Here is a 25,434-nt window from a genome sequence, read left to right on the forward strand (position 1 = left end):
GTGGAGAGGCCGCAGCTTGTACTGTGTTGGTGCCGTGTGAACTAAAAAGATGGCGGCGGCATGTCTTGTCTCTTGGGTACATTGATTCTCAGTTCAGTTTAGTTCAGTCGTTCAGTCGTGTCCGACTCTTCGTGACCTATGGACCATGTCACGCCACGCTTTCCGGTCTCTCACTATCTTCCGAACATCACGTAACTTCATCTGCAGTGCCTCTAGGATGCCATCTAACCATCGCGTTTGCTGCCTACCCCTTCTCCGGCGACCCTCAACCTTTCCCAACATCAAAACTTTCTCCAGCGACTCCTTTCTTCTCATCAGATGACCAAAGTCTTTGAAAGTTCACTCTATTTGTCTAGTTACCAAGGTCGTGGCTTCGATTCAGGTCCGAAATAGAGACACAAAATGTAGGTGTATAAGGCGAAAGCTTTTCTTTTTTTTTTAATTTTTAAACTTTGTTAGTATTTAGCCCCGCCGCGGTGGTGGTGGTGCAGTGGTTAAGATACCCGACTACTGTGCCGGAGTTCCCGGGTTCGGTCCCGGCCGCCGACGGCTGCGTTTCGATGGAGGCGAAACGGAGAGGCCTCCGTGTGCTGTGCGATGTCAGTGCACGTTTAAGATATCCCCAGGTGATCGAAATTACTCCGGAGCCCTCCGCTACGCACCCCTTTCTGCTTTCACTCCCACCTTTCTCCCTTCCCTTACTGCCAATTCAGGTGTCCACGGGACAAGTGGGACAGATACTGTGCCTTCCATTTCCTGTGAACCTATTATTATATTATATTAGTTAATGTTTATCTCCCAGTTTTCTGTTTTTATTTTCTTAAACATTTTCATTTCTAACCTTTCATTGTTTTTGCAATACTATTTTTATTCAGTTTTATTTTATTTTCATTTTTTTCCCATTTCTATGGCTTTTGGTCATGATTACGCAATGTTTAGATACGTTTGCCAATTTAGCCAATGTTGGTACGGTGGCTAGAATATGTTGGTTTGTTATGTCGCAACTGTTGGATTGTCTACGGATCTGTCTCGTTTGACACCCAAAAAAAAACAGCGCGAACAAACGGGGACGACAGGATGAAACAACAGGAACAGGCGCTGACTCTCAACTAAAATTTAATCGCAGAAAACACATTTATATAAGGTACAGAGAACAATAAAACACCAAAACCAGACCGCACTTGTTACTATGTGATGTCCAGATATGCAACTTCGCAGTCACGCAGGAGCAGGGAAGGTTTGCTGGGCCAAGAAAGAAAGATTATCTGTCAGCAAACCTTCCCTGCAGCAGATAGTACGGATTACTTTGGAATCTTCCACTGCGGCGTCCCTCAGGTCCCACGTGTCGCCTTCGAGACGTTAAACGCCAGAATTTACGGTTTACGTCTTGTAAAATTCGTAGGGAAGGAAAGTGACAAGGGGAATGGAGAGGATAATCGCTCTTACCCGCTTCGTTAAGCGAAAGCTTCACTGTACGCCAGGTTTTCAAGCCGTCAGCACGGAAGCAAATTTGACCTTGAAAAACTTTGAAGGTCGAAAACAGTTGCCATGCAGTCAATGCCGGTTCAGGTGTCCACAGAACAAGTGTGACAAATACTGAGCCTTTCCTTACCTGTAAACGAATTAAAATAAGAATTATATAAAGACCGTGGATTGAAAAGACGTTATGAGACACTCGAAGCTTTCGCTATATAACACTAGGTTCAAGCCACGCTTAAACCCCAACAATTTTTAAGCGATATAGCTTCACTAAGCGAAATAAATCCAAGGTCACCGTGTGTTTCCGCTGACCTTCAAACATCTTCGAGGTCAGGTTGGAACAATTAAGCCGCAACCACTTTGGGTAGCTGTGTTCCCACCAAACGTCAATGTCAAAGGTCAACTGATGTGGGAAGTAGCTTAACCCGTGAGAAGATGCGTGGCGAGACACATGATCGCTGACGTGAATTTCGCAGCTGCAACAGACTCGGGATACGCAAAGCTCAAACCAAAACGAACTACTTTACGGATCACCGGAGTCTCCTTATAGCCATAACCAAATAAAAACCTGCTGAGAAAAACCATATGTAACCGTGCTTCAGCTTTCGCTTTACACTATATATAAGCTTAACCGAGGGTAGACTAGAGCCATTTTTTATTTATGCGACGTCATAAGACCCTCATCACACGAGCTGGAACTCCGGCTTTTGAGATGGGAGGGTCCCCAAGCGACTCATGCTATGAGAGACGATGTAGTGGAGTACTAGGGAAGAATTTGGACTAAATCGCACAGCACTCGGACGCCTTGCTTTTCACCTCCGTGGCCAAAACGCGGCTGCCGCGACCGGGATCGAACCCTGGTCTCCCGGCTTCTTCGTAATGAAGAGGAAATTCACGTCTCCAGTCCGGGACAACTGAGTGATGAAAAAAAAAATGTCTGGAATATATATTTCGCTACTTAGGTGGTGGTGAAAAACGTTATGCAATATTGGGAGCCTTGCATGATGGGTACGTCTTAATGACGGCTGCGTGTTGTGGCCGGAAGATGGTGCTACTTCCCAGCAACTCCTGCAACTCCCAAAGTGCCAGTCAGCCAGCCGCTTTCGAACGACCGGGTCGCAGCTGGACACCGCAGCTTCCCATCGCTCGATTTTGGAGCCGCTGCATGCTACCGTAGAATAAGTGCGCGCTACCGGATTCGTTGTCGTCCGAAACGCGGGTGGGCCATGGTGCGACCAGTGCGTGAAAATTGCTCGCACTATCGCTATGTCGCCGGGCGTTGTGGAGCGAGTGCTGTAGCGAACTCCTACGTGGTCGGACTTGACACTCGAATTTACCCACATGATCTGCGGCAGAGCAGTCACACCGATCCTGCGACGACCTGAGTTCCAACGGGACGGAAGCCCGACGCTCCCCCCCCCCCCCCCCCCCCCCCCTTGTTGCAGACGGACGGAGATCGTTGAAAGTGTGCGGAAGTCTAGGCGCGCAAAACGGGCCTCTGGCGATGTGAGAAACTTTCGAAGTTGTCCTTTCATGTGCCCCTATATTCGTTCCTCGTTGACCCCGTGCAAGGAGCTGATGCATAGCAGAACGGTACCTCGCATAAACACGTTTGAGTCTAGCCTCGCTGCGGCTCCCAAGCTCCATATATTGTATGGTGAACGCCTTCTTAAACCGGGCCCCATTGTATTCGCTGTGAATTCGTTTGGCACACGTATATGTACACCGGTGGTTGATCACTGCTTCGCTGTGTGGACAGCTTCGCTTTCTCCACAGCCAGGAGCTAGTCCGCTGGCACCTGCAGACCACGAAGAAATTTGCAGAGCCCATCTAGGGTGTATGAGTGCGAAAACGGCGCTTGGTTTTTTTTAGGACCAGGAATGTTTTATTCACTCCACACGACACTGCACCATCGACGAATTTTATGTCTGATCTCGGCACCAGCTCGGTCAGTTCTGCTAGAGTCCCCTTGTCACACGAGGATCTCCGACGGCTTGGAGGTGGAGGGCGGGATTCTCTACTACTGGGCGGGCTAGCTGGGCACGGCGAAGAGGTCTCTGCGATTTGGTCCACGGGATACATCTTTAGCAATATCAGGGGGTCTCCTGCAAAAGAAACACTCCTGTCAGTTTTCAGCACACTATAGTGCAAGTCCAAATTTGGGTCACCCATAACCCGACCTCTCCTTTAGCAGAGTTCTTTAGCCGAGATGCACCAGCATGCAGGCGCCCAGAGGCTTTCTGGTCTGCCGCTAATTGTCCAGCCGTCGGTTACAATATATAAGCGCGATCGGGAGTTATATCGCTGCCGATGTGCGCACACGTACCATTTTACTCCTTCAGTGCAGGAGGCACCGACGGTCGCTTGGTCACGACTCTGAAGGTATAAGGAATGCCGGGGATGAGTATACGACCGCGCACCGCAGAGGCGGATGGGGTTATGTTAACACCACGTACAACTCACTGGCCAGAGGCTTGCTTGCTCATGGTGCAGGTGACCTTCTCGATGTTCTCCTGCTGGCGCTCGGACTTCTCGACGTTCTCCTCGGCGTTGCCGACCTCCTCGACGTTGCGCTTGAGCGTGCAGCCCACGTTGTCCAGCTTGGCCGCCTCGTTCTCGCGACGCGTGGTCACGCGCTTGGCCGACGCCGTCTCGACGAGCGTGCGCTTCTTGGTCACCTGCGGAAAGAGATGTGCGACGCGTCCATCACAGGGAGGAACGAGAGGTGACACGTGGAGCGCCGGTTAGAAACGGTGATTCGCGCTTCGGTGCCGAATACGCTATGGCGACGTCGCGAGCTCGGATTTCTCTGGGCCCTGTTAACGCACCAATTCTCTCGCCGAATCGCCTTTGTACAGCTTTTTTTTCTCCGTTTCGTCATCCGCCGCGATGGCTCAGTGGTTCGAGCTCTCGGCTAGTGAGCCAAAGGTCTTAATGACGGTGGCGTTTGGATGGTGTGCGACGTTAGCACGCGAAGTAGGCAGCTAATAAAAGACTGCGCGAGCATGAACTGGCTTCTTTCGGGGCCACCACAGCTGCCTCGTGCCGACAGCATAATATAGTTCAATGAGACGGGTGAAGACCGAATGGGAGACGCGCGTTGCGATATCTGCCACCTAAGCAGCGGTGAGTATAACGGCGACATAAACATCCGATACTCCAGTAGCAAAGAGCTTACGCAACGAGCGACAAAGGCCCCTATGTTCCCAGCCCCAAAAGAACAGCCACGTGAAACCTTTCTCCACGTGGTATAATTCGTTCCTGAGCTCTCCACTTGTCCTGTGTCTCCCTTCTTCGCGGCATGTTCCCCTTTGGACCCTCCACGCTGGTAAATGAAAATAGCGCTGTGTGAGCAAGTGGCAAGAAGATAATTTAAGGAAGGCGGTTAACGAAGAGAGATGCCACAATGAACAGCTCCAGGCTACTATCGACCATCGGGACTGTTCACTGCGAACTGGCATTGCACAGCATAAGGTCATTGGGTTTCGCCAACCTCTCCTCCGAGTGGTTATATGACTGACAGGTTTACTTTTTTTTCTGAGCTAAAGTGATCGGGTGTTTCGACGGTTATATATTTCCCCCTTGAGCGCTTGTCATATAATCTGATTGTCTGAGCTGATTGTCATATAATCTGCGAATAATTTCCAAATGCGCTGCATCCCGGTTAAAGGATGCGCGTTAAAAGTGAAGCGGGGGAACTGACCTGATAATGGCGCTGATCTATCCTATTGTCACTTATACTTCATCTCACAAGATATCTGCAGCACTGCGAAAGGCAGAGGAGCCCTTGCGATTGTGCTCCTAAGTGCCTGTCGCCCCTGCGCACTATTAATAGAGAATCGTGCTCCTACTGTCGCCCCCGCCAATTTGGGGGCTAGAGAGGCGCGTAGGAGCACAATTGCCTATTGTAGTGTGCGTGATCCTGATTGGACCGGGGTGCCTCTGCCTTTCGCAGTGCTGCGAACATCTTGCGAGACGAAGTATACTTCGTGGTTAACCGCGGCCGTCAATAAGTGCGACGTCTTGACTACCGGGAAGGTGAGCTACTTCGGTCAGTGGGACATATCTCTCGGGAAACTGCTGTGTGACCCATGGGGATCGCCTGTCGCGCTCACCTGTCCCTTGGCGAGCATCTTCTGCATGAGCAGGTTGTCAAAGGTGTTCGCCTCCTGGAAGGCCTCCTTGAGCGCCTGGTTCTCCTGCAGCTTGCGCACTTCGGTGCCCTCGAGCTTGTGTTGGTACACCTTGTCATTGTCGATGTTCTCCTCCTCCAGGGTCTTGCGCACGTCCACGGACACCGTGCCGGACTCGTCGCGGTCGAAGAGTCGGTCCGTGGGCGGGCCCGGCAGCAACTGATCCTTACGAGACGTCGCCGATTTTAGCTGTCAAAAAGAATTACGAGGCCAGCGTTAGGCACGCGCGCGTGTAACTTACGCATAGCCTCCTCGTGATTCACGATTTGGGGCAAAGCTCACGGTCAGGAATTTGCAGCGCTGTAGCAGAGGAGATGTTTGGAGATGTCTCGAGCTGTCTCATTTTGTAACTGAAAGCGTGAAACAAGTCAGAAACTGCAATCCAGTTGGCGTCAAACTGTCTGGAAAGCCGCAGCTGGACTCTGAATAAGCACAAGCGAGTCTCGAAACGTTCCGTTCTGGAAGCTAGGTCCAGCCAACAAGGCGCACGAAACATAAACTTGTACTAAAGTGCACTAAGGCCTGGTATTAGGCCTAAATTCGAGCCTCTTGAAAGAATGTTTGCCGAGTGATAGTAAAGGACTCCCATAACGGCTTGCGAGCTGAACGCTTTTAACTTTGAAGCCGTCCCGGGTTGCCTGGGGAGCGGTTCGATAAAAAGAAAAAGGAAAAGCAAAGTTAGAGCGGAGATATGAGTTTGCGTCTTGATAACGCCTGGCGGCAAGCTGCTGCCTTCGAAGTGCTGTTCCATGAAGCCGTTGAAATGACCTGCGCCGGGCTGGCGCGAGCCCCAGGCGCGCGCGCCCTAGAACGGGTGACGTGGCCGCTTACCCTGTGCAACATGGGTTCGTAGTTTGTGAGCAGCGGCTGCGGCAGGGGCTGCGGCTCGACGGGCTTGCCGTCGGCGCACACATGCTGCACGCATTCCGCGGCCAGGTCCGGGTTCTCGTCCACCAGCTCGGCCTTGGACGTGGCCCGCGTGATGGTGGTGGTGGTCACGTTCACCTCGGTCGTCGACGCGCTCATGGTGGCGGTTGGCTGAGACACGCAAGAGCTGCTTCCCCGACGGTTGGGTGGCGGGCGGCGTCCGGCGGCCGGCTCTGTGGAACGTTGGCCCTGGGACGGCTGGCGGGAGCTGCTTAGGGTACGTCCGGCTAGGTCGATGGCCCCTGGTCTTCTGCTCGGGATCCCCGGCCACGGCGCGAGCTGCACGAGCGGCTCGTGCGCCGCTCCGCTAATCTTTGTCGTCGTCGTTCGGCTCCCTGCAAAAGTGCGCCACCTGTATTTTTTTTTTTTTTTGATTTGGTAATCGTTTCTCGGTTCATCCAAGCCTGCAAAACTAGATTAAGGGCAAAGGCCGTGTGCATGCGGTCTCCCTCGACACCAACCATTAAATAAAGCTTCCTAGAATGCATAATTAGGTTTACCAGAGCAATTATTACAGGTTTCTTTCTTGTGCTGTCCTGTTTTCGTTACTGTATACCTGCTATGAGCGCATACCAACTTACACATCGTTTTCCGCACAGGTTCTGGAACTCTAGCTTGAAACTTGGCTCATATGAGTGTTTAGCTTTTGTATATGCAAAGATGTGCCGAGCCATCAGCAATAGCGGCAGATTTTCGAACTGGCTTATGAGGTAGAGGTAGAGAAAAAGGAAGGTTGCTTCCACTCTGCGCCTGGAGTTCATTTTTCTTCTCTAAAGTTGGGATTTTCGAGATTTGTAAACTGGCTTGACATGTGAGGTCAGCAGGGTATACCGGATTGTATGGTGCGGCTGAAGATGCATATATCCTAATCCTTGTCTGACCAAAGTGATAAGCAGGGCCCGAGAGTCCAACACGGTTTGACTTCGGTCGGCCTTCACGGTCTTCTTGTGTTACACAGTTAATTAGGCCTTCGACGAACCAGGTGCCGTCTCGCTTTCCCGCTATGTCGTGTCAGCTGTCACTGTGGGTACCTTTTATACTGCATTGCTTCGCACGCACCATTGGCCACACTATATACCCGCTTCTGAGAAAATTCTCGAAACGTCTTTGCAGAAATAACCTCATAGGAAGCATACTTGGCGGTAAGCGCTTCAAACTGTCGAATATCCTTACCGAGAACAAGTATATATGTTCACATTCTGGCTGTTGAGCATGTGACTGGTCGTGTTGTCCAAGTAGCGCGGTCTGTACCCGGCCATGTATTATGTATTGTGCCTCTAGTGCGCGTCACGTCTCAAGGAGGTACCCATACCGATTTTACATACGTGGGTGCTATTGTTGGGGAAAAAGGTACGCGGTGAGCCTGGCACCGGACTGCACGCTCAGTCGCGCCAGATCCTTGGACTCCTCCGTCTTGTATGTTCATAATTGTTAAACAGCGCTAACGAACAGGACCAAGAAGGAGAAGGGACACACAAACGGCGCTGAACTTACAACTGAGTTTTATTGGAAGTACACCAAAACTGCGCACATGCGGACAGTAAACCATTAAGTACTCGTAAAAGATATAAAGCCACTACACAAAGAACTTCAATCTATCGCCGAACCGCTGTCCACTGTGCAGAATGATCAGTTTCTGTGAAGATAACATCACGTGTGGCTTGTTAGCACTGTATACCGTATATTATTACCGTATTAGCGCTAGCTGTATATTATTGTACCTTGTTTTTTGATGCAAAAATAAACTTTCAACTTCAACCGTTCTTTTTTTCTCCTGATGATATCAATTATGTCTCAGCTGCTATCCTTGGTGCGCCGATCAGAAGGAACGAACAGCCCTTCGGTATTAACAAAATACGGAGTGTATACTCAGATGAGAAGCAATGCTTAGAGGCCTATGCCCCTTCTCTCCCTCTCCCTCTCTCTCTCTCTCTCTCTCACATTATCGGCCATTTTCCACCCCATTCTTGGACATGCATGCCCGTGTGTGTGTGTGTGTGTGTGTGTGTGTGTGTGTGTGTGTGTGTGTGTGTGTGTGTGTGTGTGTGTGTGTGCGTGCGTGCGTGTGTGTCTGTGTGTGTGTGTGTGTGTATGTGTGTGTGTGCACGTGTGTGTGTGTGTGTGTGTGTGTGTGTGTGTGTGTGTGTGTGTGTGTGTGTGTGTGTGTGTGTGTGTGTGTGTGTGTGTGTGTGTGTGTGTGTGTGTGTGTGTGTGCACGCACGGGGGGGGGGGTGCCTGAACATCTACACGACTCAGTGTACCCTCCCAGCTCGCCTGAAAGTAAATGCTTTTGTTGGAGAGTATGCACCTACATGCATGCTTACCAAGATGATGTGGAATTTCATCTGCTCCAATGACAGTCAGGTACTCCAGGAGAGAAAACAAAGGAAGCTAGGGAACGAAGATGATGGAGGAAGCAAGACAGAAGAGGAAGCAGTGTCAAACCAGGAAAGTCATCTTTCTAGTGGCCCCATTTCTGGAGCAAGCTAACATGTATGCCAAGCAGTTTGATGCTACTGGACGTTGCGCCCAACATTTCTTCGTCAAAGAGAGGGCTAGAAATCACACTGGATCCCCTCCCTGTTTTTTCGTTGTCTTCTTGCCCTCGCATCGGAGTGGTTTCCTGGTAGGTTTCGATAGGAAAAACTGATAGGTTTTGCCCTTTTTCTCACGCTCAGGTTTCGACGGTCCCACTACGCAAGCACGCATTACGCAGAGGAGGCTTAAATCAAGCGCAGGGGGCCGCTCACACGAAAACACATGAACAGTGCCCCCGTCACGTGCAGGATATACGTATATATATCCTATTCTCCAGGCGGCGAGGGATGATGCGATAAACGCGATCTCGTCCTCCGAGGAGCGTGATGATCGCTGCATTCACGATCGCTTATCCCTGGCGCCTCTTTAGGCCCCCTTTAGGTCCATTGTGTGTTCCTCCTTTGGAGAGCCATTGTGTGGCCGCGGTCTCGTATTTCTTTTTTTTTTTTTTCTCTCTCTCCTTGTTCTTTTGTTTCTGACTGCTCGCGTTTTGTTTCTTGGTGCGAATATGTCCCGATTCTCCGTTCCGGTAGCGCCGTGGTGTCTCGGCCCCGCCATTAGAGGAGATGACGGTGATCGATGACGCCTGGCCCTTGTGTCTTCTTCTTCCTCCTCCTCCTCCTCCTCGATTTTCACCACCGTTGCCGCGCTCACATCCGGGGCTTTTGCGCGGAGGAGACGAGCAGAGCGGGCTTTGGCGCGAGCGTGAAAACGTGACATCCGGGGCATATGTCTCGTGCCGGCATGAACTGGCCTGAACGATGATGTGAGAGAAGAAATAAAGCAAACACTATAACGGTTATTGCGAAAGGTCTAGAGGCGCCCCGCTGCGGCTATGGTTATCACTCTTTCGTTCCAGGAGGGTATAATGATGAGTCCAGGGGAATCTGTTTCAAATTCGAAGCCCTTTTCTAGTGTCCAATGTATAGCATTTCTTACTGCGGTATTGAAGTATAAGATCCCTTTTCTAGTGTCCAATGTATAGCATTTCTTACTGCGGTATTGAAGTATAAGATACGTGTCACCTAGAAGCTTTATTTTGAAATTATTCTGTTCTGAAACTGTTCACAATCTCTTTTACCTTCCTTCTATCTTGTATTGATAGCAGCTATTGCGTGATCGATGGGAGCGAATGGTTAATGGCACTCGACAGTCCTGCGGGTATCAGAGGCCTGGTCTTATGAGTGCAGTGGGCTTAAAGTGCACTAAGAGTAGATGAGTTTTACAAAATAGAGCCCTACGTTAGAGTCGGCCAAGAGGAAAAATCGCCACTTTTTCACTTTGTTTCTGCTCTCATGAAAAAAAAAAAAAAAAGAAAGGAGGAGTCCGCACCAGCAAAGCTTTGCCAGGCTTAATTTAAGGTAAAGGAAAAGGAGCAAAGCGCCCAAAATAAAAAGAACGTAATTTCAAGAAAACCAGAGGTGTAAAATAAAGCAGCAGAAGATAAACAAAGAACGATCCGACATGCTGTTCTGCGAACAAAAAAAAAAAACAAAAAAAAACGAAGAATTCCAGGAAAGATGCGGGATGCAATACGAGTTTCGGGATGTGTGTGTGTGTGTACACACACACACACACACACACACACACACACACACACACACACACACACACACACACACACACACACACACACACACACACGCACACACGCACGCACACACACATACACACACACACACACATTTGCAAAAGAAGTAAAGGCAGCTTGCACGAAGCAAAGGTATGCTTTTAAGGCCCTTCAAAACTTTTTAATAGAATCAAAACGTCTGCTTTGCTAATATGTTTTGATTGTTTTCATCTGTAAACACAAATCTCAGTGTTCTCGTACTGCGTGCGGTATTAATTACCCTTTTTATTTTGGTTAATTATACATCTCATAATCTAATATCTCTGCACCCCAATTCTTGGCCGATCCCCCTGTGTGGGTATGTGCCATCACATTAGAGGAGGAGAACAACAACAACGACACAACCAAAGCGCAGTGAAGAAAAACGTGAAAGAGGAAACAAGTGAGAAAACTGTATAGAAGTGTGATAAGGAAATAAACCATCAATAAAAACAAGTCAGCGACCCTTCGACAAAAGAAGCATGTATTGGTCGCTTGAACAAGACCAGATATAGCTGGTATATACCAGTCGCTCTCGTGTATGCTTATGTACCATTCTGTGCAAGGACAAAAAAGAAAAACTGTGCCAACCATAGCACGTGCGGACAGGGGCCGTCGATCCGTTATGAATCGCCCATCTTTTCCCTACATTGTTCGGAATACCCCTCTCGGGTGCGTTATTGTATACGCCCTATCGGGGTTTCCCTTTCGTGGGGGTGTACGATGGTCGGAGGAGGGAAGACTGCATTAAGTATTGTTTAATTCCTTGTCTTCCTGAGCTGAGGCCTCAGTCCGCGGGCTCCGTGGGCCGGCGCTATCCTGCACGCCCGCCAGAGCAGCAGTCACTGGCCTTGCGGGACGACTGATATCGTGAGCTTTTACTGCGCATTTCAGACGTTCCAAAGAGGCAGTGATTTCTGCTTTTCCTCGTTTTGCTAGGCATGTCTTTCTGCCCTAGTTCACGTCAACGCGGTTGACCACGGCGTGCGCGCTTTTGTGTTGGTGGGCCGTATACGTGGTATATCGCTAAACCTTGACCAGATTTTCGGCGTCTCTGCACATTTCCGTGTGCGATACTGGGGTAGCGGAAAGGAAAAACATAGGCTGCGATAGAAGGATGCCTATGCTGCTTCTAAGAAGGTTAAATGTATGGGAGAAGTCGTAAAAAACTAAACAGTGGGGGCGTTCACCCTGTAAACGAAACCAGTGTGCAGCCACGTTCTGACAACGATTCCAGATCGGCTAGAGCTTTGGCTGTGTATATTTCTACCTCTTACATTTCTGCTGTCTGTTTCTAGCCGTGTGGATATAGTTCTGTTTGTTTTGTTTGTTTTCCTTGTAACGCATGCGTGGGAAGTTAAAGAAAAAAAGAAAAGCGTACGCGATTAAGGTGGATAATGGTTAGAAGGTAAAGAAAATGATACCAAGGCGCGGTTTGCGCTAAATTTGCAGACGCTATAGTGTGTGTGGATGGTTTACTGTCTTTATTCCGTCCCGATGTGGTGGCTGGGTGGTTAGCATATACGTATCACCGAGCCGGGAGACCCGGGTTTGATCCCGGCGGTCGCGTTTCGATATAGACGAGACATCCGTGCCGTGATGGCCCTGGGTGATCGAAATTATCCGAACTCCTATACTGCATCATGGCTTTCCTTGTAGCCTGAATAGGTCTGGAACATTTTCGAGCTCCGAAACTCCGTCTTTTTTTATTTTTTTATACCTCTTGGACATACAAAGAGTTTCCTTTCGTTCATCGCAGATATGGTTTTCATAAATGTCCCGTTATATGCCTGCAGGACACGGTTTTTAGGTTATCTTATCCGACCATATCTCGTTGGTGCATATATGTCATTGTTTCGTTAATTGCATAGCCTGTTGTAATTATCTTTCCACCTAATCTGACACAATTTGTGTTTACTAAACCGAAACACCCCGAATGCGCTTCATTTCCTATTCCCTGGTATAGCGCTTTCGTTTTCTCGTCCTTCACCTTTCGCACATCCATGCACATTTATAGGGCATATTGCTCAAAAGCAATGTCCGTGTTAACGAGGCACCACTTTTTGTGTGTGTGTGTCCGTGTCGCACTGCAATTGCATTTCTTCATAGTGCGCCCGATTTTCCGGGCACACCGTCGACGCGTACGTTCCTCAGGAATCTGCTAACAATTGCACGCACGTAAGAGCAGCGCACGAAAAGCCGCGTATTTGCTTGGTGGGCCGTCAAAAATTCAAAGGCGCCCGCCGTCTGCTGCCAGCGACATCATCATGGCGGATTACCCGGCATGCATCGCTTCATGCAAGCTCCCTATACATGTATACCCGTGGGCGTGTAGGATGCGGACGCGTGTGGCGCTTAAATACGACAAAGCCGGAAATAATTATGACGTCAAAGGAATCATGGGCTCTTCCGTACCTTCGTGAATTGGCTATATGAACAGCATGCACACGGCGAGTTCGGTTGTGGGAAAAAGAAAAAATAAAGTTGTAAACCTTGTGCACACACAGTTCTTTTTTCTGCGTCTCGACTTCCTCACCGACAAAAGGCCTTTTTGCCTGCTGTATACGTTGAACGCTTTGGACGCCGTAAAGGATAACTTGTCTACATATATTCGCACGAGCTCGTGTATACCACGGAGCCCATATATTTGTTGCAAAGAGGGCCGGCTCCATTCTGGTCCGTCATAAACTATCGGAAGAAATGCGAGTGCGTGTAATTTAGAGGACGAGGCGTGCAGATTTTGAGAGATGTACAAAAGCTCGTCGACAAGAGGGTGTGTGCAGTGTATATATATCACTATAACCCGAAAGCGGTGTGTGCTGACTTCGGTTCATTTTTTTTTTTTTTATAGCGCTCCGATTTATTTGTCGTTCTGCGTTTCTTTCAATTTCCTCATTCGGCGAATGGGTGTGCCATAGACTAGCTCGTTCCTTGCTTGGTCTTTCGTGTGTGCCGTGACATGACGTAAGAAATGTTGTGCGCTATGGTAAAAGCAGCACGTGAACCCTGGGAGACGCAGCTCATTTCTTGTGGTGAACCTCCAACTGTAGACGCTGTACGTGCTTGTCTCATCTACAAACTAAAAATCGAAAGCACTATGCATGGTGTTCTTACTTATAGAGATGCATCGCATGCTCTCGCTCCGAAAACCACCCAGTACTAGCTAAAGCAAACTTTGGCGCCGTTTTTAACGTCAGTTCTTGGTTATACCCGTGTTGCATGATCGACATCTGTGACGTATACGTCGCCAAGAGTTTTCAACTTTTCCGCTGATACTGCTGTGCATACCAACTGAATATTATATATAAAAAAACAAATGACCGGAAAGGGGTCGTTCTGATGTGGTATCCAAAAGGAGCTGAAATAAATGTCGGTGATTACGACAGGGACGCGCCCCTCATGGCCGACAGCGCTTTTTTTAAACCATCCGAACCATAAAAAGTCGAAGGAATGTACGTCGTCTCGCTTTTTTTTTTTTTTTTTTTTTTTTTTTTTTTTTTTTTTTTCCTGCGTTGTTCAGGTTTTCTGTTTGTGTACAGTGTCCGCGAATATAGTTTGCTTGCTGGCTGTTGCGTAGTTGCTAGCAAGCCCACGGTGTGTGTCTTCCGAAATTCCCGCAACGCGCGTATACAGTGTAAATAGCGCATCACCGAATTTGGTCTCGTTCGTGGCGCTTTCGCAGATGGCGCTTTGTTGCGACATCTTGGAGCGCTTGGCCTCTTTGCATTTTAAAGAGGCGCTCTGTTGCTTATTCGTGGTAGCGGTTCGGACGCCGAAGCTTTCCATGGCGCCACTTGAAGAGGTTAGGAGAGGGCGGGGGTACATCTTTTTTTAACCACGAGGGTACGCACTGTTTGCATCTATCAGTAGTATACATTTCTGAAAAAAAAAAAAAAAAAAGAAAAAGCGTGCCAACTAATAAGTTGATCTGTGTGAAACGACAAGTGCTCATACATACGAAAAAAAAGCCAACAGGTAGTTTCTGGTGCCTTATAAACTCTTCATGTTCGCTGATCCGAAAGTAGTGTGGTGACCCTTTAAGATTGGTTTGGAATAGTTTAGCTTGTATGTCTCGAGCGTAAATGAATGAAGAATAACGTTTTGCGGGAAAGGAATTCAGGGACTAGGATCGGTATTTGGCACGCTGCTCTGGCCTGGATACAGGGTACCGGGGAAGAACTTGAGTGGGAAACGAAGACCATAGTCAGGTAGTGCTGTACTAGTCTCAGAACGCTGTACTAGTTTAGGCCTATTCAGAGCCAGCGGTTTTTTTTTTTTTTTTTTTTTTTTTTGATGGGTTGGGATGTGAGGCCTTCCCGGATGAAACGGGCAGGCCGTGTGGGTTCCTCCTCAACTTTTCTATAATAGGATAAAACTGAAAAAGAAAAAAAAGAACATGACAGCTGCGGATAACGGTGCGCCGTTGCCTGCGGCATCTCGTATTACGCCGCTGACCAACCACGTACGCCAGTACACGAAACCAGCGATTTGACTGTGTACCAAACAAGACACAGGCACCAGAACTCACGAGTCTTTGGTTGTGAGCTGTTCTCTTTAACTAACAAGAAAAAGCGTTCTTTTTTTCTTTTTTTTTTTCTGCAGAGGAAATGTGTGTGCCGGTCGCTGCGGACTTCACTCGTATCTGCTATAGCCTGGCCGGCATTTTTTGTTTTGCAGTTTGTCGCTCGTGGTATACAGTTGCGTTAAACGTTGCTACCGGTTGTATACTATATGTGCGCGGTAACAGGAGCGGCTGCGCCGCCCCTTGTTGCGCGATCGCGGGCATTTTCTCCGTTATAAGCGGTGGTGGACGGTGGTCGCCATTACCGCGACCACTGAAGCGTGCAACAGCAGCGTATATACTCTGTGTACAGTCGTGTGGCGTGCAGTACATGCGGTGTATGCCCCCCCCCCCCCCCCCCCCCCCCCCCTTTACAGTTCGCTTGATTTCGGTCGGGTCGTTCGGTTCGGTGCACCGCTTGGTGGCGCTGTCAGGTGCTTGTGGAGGCGCGTATATCTTGGCCGATTGATGCGTGTGCGAGAACTAAGAAACAAAAAAAGAAACTGTAAGCTGCGTGTCTGGCATGCGAGGATTTGTTGCTAGCTTTTTTTGGTGCACAGATTCCGTGTACCTGCCCTTATACGCGCTGGTTGGGTGTGGGTCATGGTCGTACTCAGCGAAAATGGACGCAAACGATGCAAGAAAGGCACTTGGGGGGTGTTTCGTCTGCCGCTGATATGTAGGTCGATACTGCGGGGCTCAGTATTCCACCAACAGGCAGTGCAACTGGCAAGAGGGGCGCCACTTCGGCTTGCCACCTAATTGGGCACGTTGTGTAGCGATGCAGTCCGTATGTCCGATAGAACTGCTTGCATGCATTTGTTGGGGTTTTGTCGCATTTAGTTTATTTATTATTTATTTATTCAAATACCTCACGGGCTCCGATTGGAGTATGTGAGGGGGGTTACATAACTGGGGTGCAAAACAGAAGCAAGTAGAAGATGGTTATTTTAACATCGTTATTTTCAAAACGTTAACGTTATACAATGGCAAACACAAGAAAAGAAAAACAAAATTTGAAAAGCACACTATATAGAACACACTTCAGTAACAGCACGCTTCAGAACAAAATGTTGCTTATTTTTGTCTTTAAAAATAACATAATCTGAAGTGTGAACAATGTTGTCAGGAAGACTATTCCAATAAATGATGGCACGGGGTAGGGCTGATGAGTTGAATGCAGTAGTTCTTCCCGAAAGGCGTTTAAAACAGGTGATTCTGCAATCGGTGAGATGTGCGGGCCGGGTTTGTGAGAGGTAGTGTGAAGGAATGATGGCTATAAACAATTTTATGGAAGATAAGTGCTATTGTTCTGCGAGATTCTAAGGATGGAAGGGATAACGACGCCTTAATGTTAGTTATACTGGAATGTCGGCAATAGTTGTGAGAATAGTCGCTAGGGTTGGCGAACAGCATTTAAGGCTTCGTTTTTTTTTAAGGTTTCGTTTTTTTTTCTTATCTGTGTTTTTGTTTTCTTTTTTTTTCTTACCTGGCCACGGCAGACACTTTTCGATGGGGGCGAAAAGCAAAGCACCCGTGTGCTGTGCGATGTCAGCAAAGAATCCGAGGTGGTCGAAATTGTTCTTCAGGCCTCCACTATACTAGGCGTCTCTCATAGCCCGAGTCGCTTTGGGACGTTAAACCCCACGAAACCAAACCAAGCCACGTGTGTGCGCGTCTGAGCGTTCATGCGTGTGCACGTCTTCAGACGTGTGTAAACCGAGCTTCGCTTTCTCGTAGTATAACATTTGTACCTGCGATCCTTGTCGTTGGAAGCATTCCTGGGAAAGCGTGGAGGTATACACCCGTTTGTGTTGTTTCGTGTCCGAGGAAAGTTATTCGGCGCAGTATACGAATAGCAGCATCAGGTACAGTGTGGCAAAACGCGCTGCATGGTTCGTTCGATGTAAAAGTGGTAAATGTATACCTGGTTTCACGCCTCTTTCTATATAACCGCCGATCGACCGCATGAAGTTTATAAAGGCGCGAGACAAGGATGCATGACATGAAATATGGCTCGCGCGTTTGCGTACGGGCATACACAAAGGAAATTTTGCATGACATACGTGTATGTTACAGTGGCTGCATATGTATAGACCAACACCGTGTTTACAAACAAAGGGTGCGCTCGCGGCGCCGCAGCCGACTGGTGGTGAAAAGTAGGGTTAGCGCCCATAGGAATACATGGAACCGAAATATTTCAAAGCAGTTTTCTCTTTTCACGGGGCATCTATGATGTCGTTATTCGACACAGAGCAACCATGAACACCCTAGAACAGACAGTAAAAATATAAAATCTCATTAGCGAGGCGAAGTATTATTAAAACACTGCGAAACGTATGGGGGTGCGAGCTGGGAGGGCGACCCATAGAAACACATGTAAACACAACTTACCCGAACATTTTTCTCAATTCGCAGAGCATCAGAAGTGGTGACCGGTCGTTAAACGTTGACCAGTGCTTTGAAGAAGTGTGTGATAAAGTATGGTGCGTCATTACGGAGGCAGTCTACCTTTGAAACTCCCCGAATAACCGGTGTTATGAATCCAGACACCGCCAAAAGGCAAGCTGGGTGTAGCGAGTCGCAGTTTTGCTTACAGTCTGATATGCTGCCGCATAGGGTAAATAAGCTTGATAATACTGTCGCTCCTCTGAAACGTCCTAAACAGAATTACATTTAAAAGCAATTGTCAAACGCCATACAACAATATGGACCGAACGAGTTTCGCGCATTGCAGCAGACGACAGCGTAGCTGGCGATACCCACCGCGGCAGCTTCCAGCTCCGGAGCGTCTGCTAGCGACAGCGGATGGTGCATGGTCGTCTGCAACTGTGCGCGGTCAGTTTATCGTGCTGTGAGCGGTCCCGCAAGTCGTCAGACTTGCATTACTTGCAAGAGAATGTAGTGTGTCATGCAACATGACTTCGGGGCGTCGTACAAGACGTCCACTAAAAAAGGAGTAGGGTTCAACGCTGCTGAACCGAGCAAAATGTTGCGGTAAGTTGTGTTTACATGTGTTTCTATGGGAATGCCCTCTCAACTAGCACCCCCATACGTTTCACGGTGGTTTAAAAATACTTCGCCTCGGTAATGAGATTTCACACTTCCACGATCTATTCCAGGGCGTTCATGGTTGCTCTGTACCGAATAACGACATCACAGATGACCCGTGAAATTAGAAAACTGCTTTGCAATATTTCGCTTCCATGTATTCCTATGGGCGCTAAGCCTATTTTTCACCCCCAGTCGAACCACGCTGGCGATAAAAGCGCCACCGCTTCGTGCTTACGTCACAGATCGGTGTTGGTCTATATATATGTTCAGTGCGCTGCATTTGATGACATCATATACCGTTTGAGATGCCTTCGGTGTGCATGTCTCGCATACAGCCGCGAATAGGAAAGGGGACGCTTAAAAGTCGCCTTAAGAATAGGCGCGATCGCGCATTTAACACAGACTTTGCATTCTGCGTATACCTTTTTTTTTTATTACTTTTTGCTTTGGTTTCGGAGGGCAGGAGTGTGCGGTATATCTGTCTCCACTTCTCCGTGGACATTTACACTCGTCTGAGCTGCATATGTTGTTAGTTCGAATCCTTGTCACACTCTGTAGCTTCCAACATGGCTAGAAGATGGACGCTGATTGGGAAGGGAAATGATATGACGTCACACTGAACGTTGCAGAAAGAACGGTTGCGTCACGCTTTTGGTACGAAATCACGTGCACATTTTTTTCTCAGTTCTCGGTTGCGCTTCGCGTAAAATACTTGCGTAATTGTGCCCTGTCATAATGCATACTAGAGTGACACGTTGGGACGCTGCTGAAAAGAGATGGAGGAGGTGGTGAAGGGTGGCAGTTCCTGGCCGTACGGGGCTGGGACGGTAGGTCGACGCCGCTTTCGGCGGGGGCTAGCCATCCACCGAACTTTATCTGTTGTAGGCCGTCATTGTACCCGCCACTGCTTCGGTGGTGGACGATGGCGGTTGTTGCGGCGCGACTCTCTCTGTCTCTTTTCTTTTTCTTTCTTCTCTATTTTCTCTTCTGTCCGCACGAGGCAGCGGAGGTGGCTCAGCTACAGAGGCAGTAGCAGGCCCGTACATTTTCTTTTCCTTCTTCCTACAGCCACAACAACAACAACGCTGCTGATGGGGCATGGTACATCTGTTGCGTCCGTTACATTGACGTTAGCGTCACTTGTTACAACGAATGCCTTTTGTTGAGAATGGGGCAGTGTGGGCTGTCATGCTTGCGGTTTGGATGTGCGGGGTTGGGCTGTGTGTCGTGCGGGGACGGCATCTACATCGTCTACGACAACTGCATAGATTTCGCCAACAGCATGGCCTGCTGTGCCATAGTTAACATTGGTAAAGGCATTCGGTCCAAGGGGGAGCGATGCAGCTTGCGTGTAATGTGTTAGTCGCTGCCTAACACCCGAAGTGCATGTGTATTATGAGAATGGTGTACGAGAAAGGAACGTATGAGTTTGGTGTTCACCCTAGTGATGCAAAACTGTCGATAGTACAATCAGTACTATCGATAGAATTGGGTCACTATCGAATTGTCGATGGTAAAAAAAACTATCGATAGTACTGTTGATAGTACTATCGAAATTACTATCGATAGTAATTTCGATAGTCTATTGATAGTCCTTCTATAGCTTATTTTGATAGCACTATCGATAGTACTATCGATAATAATTTTTGTAGGGCTATCGGTAGAATAAAATCAACCGTGAGAACTCATTGCAGCAAAACTTGGTTCCCTGAGTGCATGGTATGATAATGGTGGTAAATATGACAGGACTCTCCATTATCGCAGTCGACGCATCACCGAGATCTGCATATGTGCAGTCGAGTTGACGTGTTTCCGGAGCGGCCGACAACAACGCTCGGTGCCGCTGTTATGACCGCGCCGATAACAAAATTGCCAATCCTGCTCGCAAAGCGCGGTGCAATTTTCGCCGCTTTGGTGACGTCATTTTGTTAATCTTTTTTTTTTTTTTTTCAACACATCTGTACCCTAGGTAGAGTGGCTGGATGTGTTAAGTGTTGCAAATTTCCTAGTTGTGCTGGAAGCAACGTTTGGCGTGCCTGCTTCTGAGCCGAAATCGGTTGAAACTAACGATTCAGCGGGTATGCTTCCCGATTATGAAAAACTTTTATTGCCGAGATCCGTGCTCTCTGTAGAATAGCTGCTGCTTTCAAAACAGTAGCAACTGCCGGTTGTGCCAAGTAAGCTTGTACAGAACGTTCAACGTCTGGACGCCGACTACGTTGATTACAGTAGTCTAATAATTTCCTACTCTTCGGAACTCGTAAGAGCAGCATTGTTAAAAACCTGTTTTAGGGCTGTTCAAGATTACGAGATTCCTCGAAAATAAGTAATCGATATTCAGAATGCAGTTTGAGTAATTTTTTTCGCTGGATGAGGCTGGCGGCACCCTAACGCATGCTACTTCGACTCGGGTGAAGTAAGAAAAAAAAAAAAGATTTGTTTATACGAAAATTTTGGTACGATCAGTAGTGGTGCGTGAGAGGCTATTTTTTTTTCTTTTATTTCTTCTTGAAGCATCAGTGCACTCTAAAGGAATTATGTCCATGATCAATACATCGGCGGTGCGGGAGAGACCTCTCTTTCTGATCATACTTTGTCTATGTGTAAGAAACTACTTGAGAAACATACGCACGTTAAAAGTCGCACCGCGGTCGTCTTCCACGAACTTGATTACTTGCGCAATCGGGACTGGCAACTTTGTTACGGCTCGCAACAAACTGCTTTCTTTATTTTTTGTTTCTATCGTACACAGTGACATCCTCCGCCGATGTACCAAATGCATAAAAAGCAGCTATTAGTGCTCTGGAAAATAAACAAGTGTCAGCTGCTTTTTGTTCTGCACATTTGCAATATGAATTCATATCACTGCAATAGTACGTGGGACTTACACGCCATATGGCTTCATATAACACAGTCGCATGATGAGGCACGCCTACTCAGAGGGAACCAAAGCATCCCTATTACGTCGCATGGCGTGTCCTATCAGCATCAAGTGCAACCCGAACGGGAGTATTTTGCGGTCCGCAGAATCAAAATATCAAAAGGAAGAGACAGGAGCGGCAGGAGACGAGTGCATTTGAGAGAGTAGGAACGCGGGTGGATAAGAAAACGAATGTATTGCATCGAGCGATGTCGAGTTAACTCGCCGGTAAGGGGCGTGCAACCCGATCGGTAGTGCTATCGATTGCACTATCGATAGTTTATCGATATTAGTACTATCGATAGTTTTTACACTGTTGATAGTTTCAAAAATACTATCGATAGTCAATTTACCGATAGTTCTGCATCACATAGTTCACCCTTTTTTCTCGCCTTTGTTGCCTCATTTTCTTTGCGTTGATTTATGCTGGGGGTTGTTGCTACATGATCGAGTGCCGACTCTCCGATGCATACATGATAGACTGTATAGTAATGTATCATTGTCTCCGCGCGTAAATAACCCGAACAACCGTTTCGGTTGCCTTGCGCGTTCGGAGCGCGATCTTTTTCCTGAGTGATGGCGCCTCGGTGTGGGCTCCCACAGCCCTTGGTTCTGGAAACAATGCGCTTCCCATAGCAACTGCGTATAGCATTATGTGTGTGGCGAAAAGCGTTCGCGCACGCATTGCGCTTAGATAGTCGCAGCATGGAACCGCAGTCGTCTGCGACGTTTTGCAGGCGATATATATGCACCGCAGTTCCACGCCCTATACGACTGGCGCTTTCGCAGACGACGCTGTCTCGCGTTTCGTCTGCTGCGAATGATACGCATGCGCGAAGGCTTTTGCACTGCGATGGCGCTGCGGGTATACAGTATAGACGTGTCGCTTGTTTCGTGCACACCCAGTCCTTCCTTAATAGCAGAAGAAACAAAAACGAGAAATCGGAGCAGCGATGGGTGTATAATGAATCCGTTGTCTCGTGGCTTGACATGCCCGCTGCCGGAGGGTGCAGGCACCGGCCTCGTTATGGAACGTATGAGCGTGTCGTTCGTCAATGTCTTCGTCGCCGCGCAGCTCCGAGTGGGGCCTCTTTCATCCTTAGCGCTCCGTTGAGGGGTGTGTGGGTTGTCTTTGAGGTTTCGCTTTCGAGTTTTCTTTCGTTTGCTTTCTTCTGGGCCGATGAGGGCGAGGGGGTTTGTGTCACCGTGGGTGGCGTCCTGCATGCACCCCTTCGTTCTTTGGAAGCGAGACGGAAGAAGACGCGTTCGTTAACCCTTGCGCTCCATCCAGCGCTGTAGAGGCGCGCCGTTTTTATAAATCACCTCCGCGCGCGTTCTGACGTGGGGAGCGGTTGGAATACAGTGATGCTTGCTTTGTGTGTCAAGAGTATGTGAGTCCTAGAATCAGCCTCCTAGCTCTAGTTCTTACTTCGAAAGTCCTGCCCGTTTCTTTTTTTGTGACGTGTAAACACTGACCGCGCAGCGCGCCTCGGCCGGTCGTGTCGCTGCTGCTTATGTGCTGAGAGTTCGCAGCTGGGTTCAGCGCCAGCTCTGGCTGTTAAACATTGTTTGAGATGGCTCGAAGGTTTTGACAGGGACTCGCCCTTGGCGAAGACGTATATGGCCCTCTCTGATTGCGCGCGCCATATCGTTTTGGAATCGAGATCAAGTGCTGCGTACTCGCATATATGGGCGGAGCCTGAGCGCGCATGCGCATTGGAAACATAGACTTGCTTGTAGCAGACGATAGCCGCTTCTGAAGTCCGTCTGCACAAAGGAGGTTATAAAAAAAGTGGTCTACACGCGCCTTTTTATTGTTTGCCTTACCTTTTCATACTGTTTATTTGGGCTGTTTTCCTTCGTGGAGCGAATGCGACGGAAGTGTGTGCACAGGCGTCAAGGCTGCGCGTATGTAGCCCAAGTACGTTGAACTAACCGCTTCGGTTCGTTGCGTCGACGTAATGTCGCGACCGCTCACCTGCGTGCATGCGTTTGTCGAGTTGGCCTGAGGGCGATGTCGAAGATTCTTCTTGGGCCAATGTCGCCTTTGTTTGCGCTTCGCGTCGGTGATGTCAGTAAACTCTTCGCTCTCTGCACGTCGCTTAAAGGAGGCCGGCGGCATAATCAGCCTGTTGTCCGAAGACAGAGCGGCTCGTTCACTCATCTCATTGTTAGAGCGACTCTGATCGTTTCACGCGTCCTCGCCGGTACGTTGATCGCCCATAGCTGAAGCTATGTTTGTACATGATCGGCGATGTCCACTCGGCTGCGACCTGTACCGCGACTTAAGCTGCGCTGTTTGTTTTTTGGTGTTACGCAGTTTGATGCTGAGACTTGCGCGTTCGAAGGAGGTTGATCGTGTACGGCGGATTCCTTGTCGAACGCAGACGTCATTCGTTGGATAAAATTTGTTAATCACGATGTGGATGAACGAATGTTACGTCATGCATACGCACCACCGAGAACCCTTTTGTCATACCATTCCCGTAACATTCGCATGAGGATGAGAGGGCCGCTTTCATCATCATCATCAGCCTGACTATACCCACTGCAGGGCGAAGGCCTCTCCCATACTCTTCCAGTTAACTCGGTCCTGTGATAGCTGCATCCACTTGACCCCTGCGAACTTCTTTACCCCATTGGCCCACATAACATTCTGCCGCCCTCTTCTACGCTTTCCTTCCCTTGGAATCCAATTTGTTGCCCTAAGCGACCATCGGTTGTCCTCTCTACGCACCATACATGTCCTGCCCATGCCCATTTCTTCTTAATTTCCACTAGAATGTCGGTAACCTGAGTTATTTCTCTGACCCACTCTGCGCGCTTCCTATCTCTTAACGTGTTGGTTACACCTACCATTTTTCGTTCCATAGCCCTCTGCGTTGTCCTCAACTTGAGTAAAATCCTTTTCGCTAGCCTCCACGTTTCAGCCCCATAGGTGGGTACAGGTAAGATGAAACTGTAGTACAAGTTCCTCTTCAGCGATACCGGTAAACTGATAGTCGTAATCTGCGAGTAGCTTGCCAAATGCGCCAAATGAGGGCGCTTTATCTGGCGACAAATTAAGCACCCATTGTGCCCATGTAATAAGGTAATGAGGCCAAAGGTTTGGTGTTAAGCACGGTGTAAAGCGTGACCCGCATGGAGCGTTTTTCCGGGCGATTCGCCGGCGTCGACGGCAGCGGAGCGTTTTTTTGCCGCCGGAGAGGGCGATTTTGCCAAATCGTCGGGATCTGGCTGAACAGATAAAAACGCCGACGACGCGCCGACGCCGGAAGTCGGCAGCGGCAGAGGGCCAATGAGAGCCGGAGCAGCCGTCACGTGATTCCGGTTGGAGCCACGCCCACGCCGGCCGGGAGAGAGAAGCTCGCGAGAGCGGAAAGAACGACGGGGGTTTGGCGCTCCGACGGCGCCGAGGGTTTCGGGCATTTCGGGTTTCTCGGCCGAAACGGCCGAGCAGCAATGTAGTCTTTCGTAGTCGCGGGGGCGCACGAGGCGACGACAGCAAGGTCCGGGCATCGGGCACCGTGCATTTCCTTTTTTTTAGGTTTTTAGGTTAGAGTTCGGTGAAGGTGGGCCGTCCGCTGGGGGCACGAGTGTTTACGTTGAGCTCGGAGGTTGTTTATGAGCTGCTAGCCTTGCCAGCGGACCTCTGATACCTCCCTTGTGCTATGGCTTCTGCATTTAGATCCATAGCTGTTGGAAGTGATGCCTGTGCCTGTTTTCTTGACACACCTGACCCAGAAGAAAGAGAGGAAACCACAACTTGAAGCTTGCGGCGACAGGGAAAACAACTAAGATGTTCGCGACCTTCTACGCACGGCCGGATGGGGGCGCGTGCGTCGCGCAACTGGGCGGCAAAAAAAACGCCGTTCGGCTGCTGACCATGCGGGAGTGAAATCGTCGACGCCGGCGCGGGCGTCGGGCGTGCGACGCGTTTTCGCGTGCAAAAAACGCTCCATGCGGGCCACGCTTAAGAGTAATGGGGTAAGCAAACTTGCGGATTTCAGATGGTCTGTAAGACTTCTCAAAATATGCGTTGGAAAAGAAAAGGCTATACAATGCACTCAATAGCTGCTTGCAAAACTCATAGGTGGCGTCACAGTCTGCAGTAATTCGACACTAATTCGTGGCCAGATATTTATTTTATGGA

General features: G+C 48.9%; 2 protein-coding genes across 3 annotated transcripts in view; one reads left to right on the forward strand and one right to left on the reverse strand.

Moving 5' to 3' along the window:
• The window catches only part of LOC146176904 (echinoderm microtubule-associated protein-like 2), a 202,612-nt gene that overhangs the window by 14,905 nt on the left and 162,273 nt on the right, over positions 1-25,434 (forward strand). The gene's annotated exons all lie outside the window — the stretch shown is intronic.
• LOC146176905 (uncharacterized) lies at positions 3,353-6,933 on the reverse strand. 2 transcript variants are annotated; one of them, XR_014701231.1, is made up of 5 exons: positions 6,504-6,831; positions 5,595-5,861; positions 3,936-4,157; positions 3,806-3,855; positions 3,353-3,584 (listed from the first exon to the last, which is right to left on the reverse strand). XR_014701231.1 is itself a non-coding variant. In XM_084581056.1 (5 exons), exons 1-4 carry the CDS (start codon positions 6,696-6,698, stop codon positions 3,810-3,812), a joined length of 723 nt encoding a protein of 240 aa, XP_084437182.1. In that variant the 5' UTR covers positions 6,699-6,933; the 3' UTR covers positions 3,353-3,584; positions 3,806-3,809. The 2 variants fall into 2 exon arrangements, 1 of the variants encoding a protein (XP_084437182.1); XM_084581056.1 differs by having other exon boundaries at positions 3,943-4,157; positions 6,504-6,933.

Source organism: Amblyomma maculatum, chromosome 10 (assembly GCF_055883805.1).
Source record: "Amblyomma maculatum isolate TAMU_Amacu chromosome 10, ASM5588380v1, whole genome shotgun sequence".
In the NCBI taxonomy this organism is placed as follows: Eukaryota; Metazoa; Arthropoda; class Arachnida; order Ixodida; family Ixodidae; genus Amblyomma; species Amblyomma maculatum.